The 6,910-nt window shown below is 43.1% G+C and overlaps 1 protein-coding gene across 1 annotated transcript; it reads right to left on the bottom strand.

Moving 5' to 3' along the window:
- Positions 1 to 875: 875 nt before the first annotated feature.
- LOC112800591 (uncharacterized) lies at positions 876 to 2,217 on the bottom strand. The gene is made up of 4 exons (XM_025842925.3): positions 1,914 to 2,217; positions 1,436 to 1,817; positions 1,254 to 1,351; positions 876 to 1,148 (listed from the first exon to the last, which is right to left on the bottom strand). The coding sequence occupies exons 1-4, from the start codon at positions 2,019 to 2,021 to the stop codon at positions 1,131 to 1,133; spliced, it is 606 nt and encodes a 201-aa protein (XP_025698710.1). The 5' UTR covers positions 2,022 to 2,217; the 3' UTR covers positions 876 to 1,130.
- Positions 2,218 to 6,910: the final 4,693 nt, after the last annotated feature.

Below are 6,910 nucleotides of genomic sequence, written 5' to 3'. Positions count from 1 at the left end.
GAACATTTTCTTTTAATTTAATTTTTTTTATTTTAAAAACAAAATTGCCTTCAATTTTCAGTGATTGACATGTAACGTCAGTATATCATGCTTATTTTTGTTGTAAGCATCGTAGAATTCTCCATAAATAAACCCCTGTTCCATACACTTCTGCCAAATAGTGTACCTAATTCCATACTCATGGTTTTAAGTTGAAAGTAGTTAAACATCTCACTTTATATACCATATAGCAAAAAATAACAATCCTAATTTACATCCCTTCAATATCATCCATGTATATTACCTTTTTTTTATAAAATTAAAAATTATTATACCATGTTACCTTTCTTTGATCAAATTAGTATATTTATTATATATAAATATATATAGTGTAATTTATTTTTAATATATATTTTAACAAATTATTATATATAGTTATAGACTCGAGAAAATAGAAGAGCTACTAAAGAGGTCATTCGTCATTAAAAACGACATTTAGTAAGGACTAGGTTAGCTGCTAATTTATTAAGCAGATATCAGTCCCTTCATGCCCTCATTTACTATCATTCTCTTCACCTCTGCCAATCAACTCTTCAGACCTTAACACTTGCGCCTCCCAATCAGTTTTGCCAGCATACATACACAATGATATGACCAATGACCATCTTGCCATAGATTAAGAGGCTGAATGCTATGAAAACAAGCTGCTTCAATAAATTATGCTAATTTGTCTAAAATAAACTACCTTTTTTATTTGGTACTTGGTTCAACTATTTTAAAATTCTGTTCTGAATTTATCACCATGAATCAACTCACTACTATGATGAATTTTGCTCTGGAAGGAAGGGTACCATTGGTAGCCACACTATCAGCAGCTTGGTAACTAGTCTTACCTATCAGCCTGTTTAAAAGTTTCCTTCCCATTTAATCTTTACAAATTTCAACAATATATAATAAGATATATCTAAGGACAGAACATTTTGCAACAAACAGGTAGTGTAATCTGAATCTGAACCTAGAAAAAAAGTACACATGCAAAATAGTTTGAAGGAATAAGGGAAAAAAAAGGAATGTCTATAGCTGTGATGGGACACAGAACACTGAGAACAATTAGAATTCACACAGACGATCCAATTATCTGATTTCACTCTTCATAAAATGTCAAGAATCTGCAAAAGATGTTTATATATGAATACGAAAAGAGTGTTTAATTTAACAACAGAAAAAACAAATTCGTAAAGTACGAAGAATTTAAAGAGAGGAAATAAAGTGACCTGCATTGGCATCTCTTGCATGACAATATTGCTGCTTTCTTCAATAGCTTTGAGAGTAACGACTTCCCCACCAACAACCATATTGATCACAACACCATCTACAGAAACAACTCATAAAATCTTAGCAACAATAATCCAATCCACTTTGAGCACACAAAAAAGGCAAGAGAGAAAGAAAGAACCAGGTGATAAACAAGTGGCTAAACGCCTGCCATAAGTTTCCTTCTTCGGGGGTAGGTCGTAGTTGATGAGAAGATGAGCGTTCAGGGGACACTCCCCGGAAGAAAGCAGAGGAAGGCAGGCGTCCGTGACGATGATCATATGGGAGGTGCGCTCCTTGTCGTCGTCGTCATGGTCAGTGGGGTGGTTCAAGTGGCGAAACTTGTCGAGAGTAGAAGCGCGTTGGTGTTCAGAAAGGTCGCTGTAGAGAGGGGAAGAGGAGATGAAGGGGAGGCCGGACACGGCGGAGCAGAGACAGTCAAGGTCGTCCCGGCTGCTGCAGCACACAACCATTGGAAGGGAGGGTCGTCGCCCCACAAGGCCCAGTAGATCCACCACCGTTTGCTGGGAGTAGGAGCAGAGTGAAAGAATCAATAAATCAAACCCTAATTAATGAGATTGATTCACAGAAACGAATTGAAATAAGATACGATACCATACCATCTTGAACTGAAGCCTGTCAACAGCAAGATAGAAATGGCGGCACTGTCCAGACTGAGACACCGTCCCTGTACAAGGAGATCCTCCCTCAATGTTCTCCATGGCCATTTACCATCACTTGCAATGATTCATTACCATCATATATTTATTACCATCCATTATCTATTTAAATTTTCCTCTAATTACATTTATATTATGGATTATTCATAATTCATTCAGACGCTATTAAAATGTTACTGAGTAATTTAGTTAGATATGTTAAATTATTGGACAATTTTTCAACTACTGAGTAATTAAAATTTCTAACAATGTGAACTGAAGTGTCTTGTATTAATACTGAATTAACTTTTTTTTTAAACAATAATACATAAAGAGGAGGTATAGGGAGTCAATGGAGTACCTATACAATGTGTACAATGGAAGTGTTCATACCCTGACCCAATGATAAAGGCCCAGGTCCAAATAAAAAGGCCTAACCCGAAGGATTAAGCCTAGCTAATCACCGACCTTCATATAAGAAGTCGGTGTCGACTACGACTTACGCTAAAGAAGTCAGACGTGAGGTTAGCTGGCTGATAAACACTCATTTAAATGAGTAACCGCCCCCAAAATCTCTCTAACCGCTTCATCGAGCCATATCTTAACCTCCCTAAGATAAAGGGACGGTTAACACCCAAAAGATACGGCACTACTCCAACGGTGGTTATTGGCTCACCACTATAAATACACTGACACCCATCAGGTATCTCTAAGCCCAATACTCTCTAGACCTGCTCACACCCTTGCTAACTTAGGCATCGGAGTGTCTTTGCAGGTACCACCCCCCTCTTCTCGTTCAAACAAGTCGGACGGAGTCTCCCGAGCTGCATACTCATTCGAAAACCTCCTCCCTCACATATTTGGGCCAGCCAACGTCATCCATTCTATTAATCTCCGGTTACCCACCGTAACATTGGCGCCGTTGCCGGGGACCCGAGAGATCATCCATCGATGGCGGACAGATCCCACGAAGAAGGCCATGTGGAGACAGATTCTGAACAAGAGAATCTGGACACAGGCAATAACAATGCGGACCTCGCCCTCCACCAGGAAGTTGACAATCAGCATAGAGAAGACACCTCCGGAGTAAAGAACCCGAAGGTAAATTCCTCAGAAGGGCGCGAATCAGAAAAAGGAGGACCATCCCATGCAACTGAACTCATGGGACTAATCCACAGCCGCCTGGAACAGTTAGAACACGAGCGGGAGCGGCAAAAGGAAACCGAAAAGAGCCTAAAAGAGGAGATGGAACGACGAAAAGAGTTGGAAAGAAAACTCTTGAAGTTAGAATCCTCCCTCAAAGGTCGTAACTCCCGTGAAGAACAAGAAGAGCTGCCTTTAGGTGGGGAGGATCCTTTTAGCGAGGACATAATGAGAGCAAAGGTTCCGAAGAACTTTAAAAGCCCTGACATGGACCTCTACGATGGAACCACGGATTCAAAGCATCACCTGAGTAATTTCAAAAGTCGGATGTATCTAGCCGATGCTTCCGACGCTACGCGATGCAAAGCTTTTCCGACCACTCTATCAAAAGCAGCGATGAAGTGGTTCGACAGCCTCCCCCGAGGTCGGTTACTAGCTTTGAAGACCTCTCAAGGAAGTTTTTGATGAGGTTCTCAATCCAGAAAGACAAGGTGAAACATGCACCGAGCCTCCTGGGAATAAAACAGGAGGTCGGAGAATCTTTACGAGCCTATATGGAAAGGTTCAACAAAGCTTGTTTGGAGATCCAAGACCTGCCCACAGAGGCAGTCATAATGGGGTTAGTCAATGGGCTCAGAGAAGGTCCCTTCTCACAGTCCATATCTAAAAGACACCCCGTTTCTCTAAGTGATGTACAAGAAAGAGCTGAAAAGTACATCAATATGGAGGAGAATGTCAAATTAAGAGACCTGAGTTGGCGACCTGGACCCCCTCCCTCAATTAAAGAGAGGGAAAGTGAAGCTAAGAAAAAGGAAGAACTCGGTCTCGAGAGGCCAAGGAAATATCACTCTGATACTCCCCTAAAAGTTTCCATAGTGGATGTATACAGAGAGATTTGCAACACTGAAAGATTGCCACCCCCTAGACCCATTAAGAATAAAAAATGGGGGAGCCGCAACGATTATTGCGAGTACCATAAAATATATGGTCACTCCACAAACGACTGCTACGACCTCAAGAATGTGATAGAAAAGCTGGCTAGAGAAGGTCGGCTTGATAGATATCTCATAGAAAGGTCGGACAGTCATGGAAAGAGAAAGCGAGATGATATGGATAGAAGAGACCCACCACCGCAGACTCCAGAGAGGCATATTCATATGATCTCAGGAGGATTTGCGGGAGGGGGACTTACTAAATCCTCTCGCAAAAGACATCTCAAAAGAGTCTACCAAGTCGGGGAAGAGTCACCCGACCTTCCTACCATTTCGTTCACAAAAGAAGATGGGCAAGGAATAATCCCTGGACACGATGATCCATTAGTAATAACTATGATCCTAGCCAATGCCCATCTCCACAGAACCCTAGTAGACCAAGGAAGCTCGGCGGACATCCTTTTCAAGCCTGCTTTCGACAAGCTATGGTTAGATGAGAAAGAGTTAAGAGCCTATCCCGACACCCTATACGGATTAGGGGACACGCCAATAAAACCACTAGGATTTTTGCCCCTTCACACCACTTTCGGAAGAGGGGAAAAATCAAAGACTCTGAGCATAGACTTCATAGTCATTGACGTAGGGTCAGCATACAATGCTTTGATCGGCAGAGCTACCCTTAATCGACTCGGAGCGGTGGTATCCACTCCCCACCTCTGCATGAAATTCCCGACCTCAGCGGGAATAGCAACGGTAAGGGGAGATCAAAAGTTGGCAAGAAAATGCTACAACAAAAGCCTAAATCTTAGAGAAAAGGGAAAAGAAGTTCATACCATAGAGCTCGGCGGCACAAGGGCCAGAGAAGAGCTGCGACCACAACCGGGAGGAAGAACCGAGGAGATACAGGTCGGTAACGGGGAAGGAAAAAACACTTATATAAGAGCTAACCTAGGGGAAACTCTAAAACAAGGGTTGGCTGAACTCCTAAAAGAAAATTCCGACCTCTTCGCCTGGAAGGCCTCTGACATGCCTGGGATTGACCCCGAGCTCATGTCCCACAAACTCTCGGTCTACTCAGGGTCCCGACCTGTACAACAAAGAAGACGCAAGCTCGGCCCAGAACGAGCCCTAATAGTAGAAGAACAAGTACAGGCGCTCTTGGAAGCCGGCTTCATCAGAGAAGTCAAGTACCCAACATGGCTAGCCACTGCAGTGCTAGTCAAAAAACAGAATGGTAAATGGAGAATGTGTGTCGACTATACCGACTTAAATAAGGCATGTCCCAAGGACCCTTATCCCCTACCAAGTATTGATACCCTAGTAGACTCCAGCTCGGGGTACCAATACTTAGCATTCATGGACGCCTACTCGGGATATAATCAAATCCCGATGTATGAGCCCGACCAGGAGAAAACATCATTCATCACACCCAGAGCTAACTTTTGCTACGTGGTCATGCCATTCGGATTGAAGAATGCAGGAGCCACATATCAAAGGTTGATGAATAAAGTGTTTTCCCCTCACCTAGGGACCCTAATGGAAGTATACGTCGATGACATGCTGGTAAAAACCAAAAAGGAGGTCGACCTCCTATCAGACTTCTCGCAAGTCTTCGATACCATAAGGCTGCATGGGATGAGATTAAATCCCGCAAAGTGCGCCTTCGCGGTGGAGGCAGGAAAATTTTTAGGATTTATGCTAACACAAAGAGGGATTGAAGCCAATCCCGATAAGTGTAGAGCCATCCTAGAAATGAAAAGCCCGACTTGTTTGAGAGAAGTCCAGCAACTCAATGGTCGACTTGCAGCCCTCTCCAGATTTTTGGCAGGATCGGCACTAAAGTCCCTTCCCCTTTTTTCCCTATTAAGAAAAGGGTGCCAATTTGAATGGACTCCAGAATGCGAGGAGGCGTTCCAAGAGTTCAAAAAGTTTTTAAGCCAACCTCCTATCCTAACCCGACCAGTACCAGGGAAAGACCTCGTTCTGTACTTATCCGTAGCAAGCAGGGCTGTCTCGTTAGCCCTGATAAAAGAAGACGAGGTCGGACAACACCCAGTCTACTTCATCAGTAAGGTCCTACAAGGCCCTGAACTAAGGTACCACAAACTAGAAAAGTTTGCCTACTCCTTGGTAATAGCCTCACGAAGGCTACGACCTTACTTTCAAGCTCACACCATAAGAGTCCGTATGAACCAACCCATGAAGCAAATCCTCCAAAAGACGGATGTTGCAGGGAGAATGGTTCAATGGGCAATAGAACTCTCCGAGTTCGATTTGAGATATGAAACTCGGATAGCAATTAAAGCTCAGTGCCTCGCTGACTTCGTCGCAGAATACGCAGGAGATCAAGAGGAAAACCCGACTACATGGGAACTCTATGTAGACGGATCCTCCAACAAAACGGGAAGCGGCGCATGCATAATATTGGTAGATGAAAGAGGAACCCAGATAGAGGATTCTTTAAAATTTGAATTTCCGGCTTCAAATAATCAGGCAGAATATGAAGCCTTGATTGCCGGACTAAAGTTGGCAGAAGAAGTCGGTGCTACAAAGGTGATGATATACAGCGACTCATAGGTGGTGACCTCCCAAATAAGTGGAGAATATCAGGCAAAGGACCCTAATATGAAGAGATACTTGGAAAAAACTTTGGAGCACCTTGGGCGCTTTGCGGAAACCGAGGTCAAACATATAACTCGGGATCTAAATATCAGAGCGGATGCCCTATCCAAGTTAGCAAGTACCAAACCAGGAGGGAACAACAGAAGCCTGATTCAAGAAACCCTCCAAGAGCCCTCGGTATCAAAAACAGAGGATAAGCAAGAAGTACTTGAGGTAGTCGGTTTAAACCTCGGATGGATGAACCCCTTAGTCGAATACATA

Source organism: Arachis hypogaea, chromosome 5 (genome assembly GCF_003086295.3).
Source record: "Arachis hypogaea cultivar Tifrunner chromosome 5, arahy.Tifrunner.gnm2.J5K5, whole genome shotgun sequence".
Lineage (NCBI taxonomy): Eukaryota > Viridiplantae > Streptophyta > Magnoliopsida > Fabales > Fabaceae > Arachis > Arachis hypogaea.
Note: the sequence above shows the minus strand (reverse complement) of the source record. Positions and strands in the feature narration are given on the sequence as shown.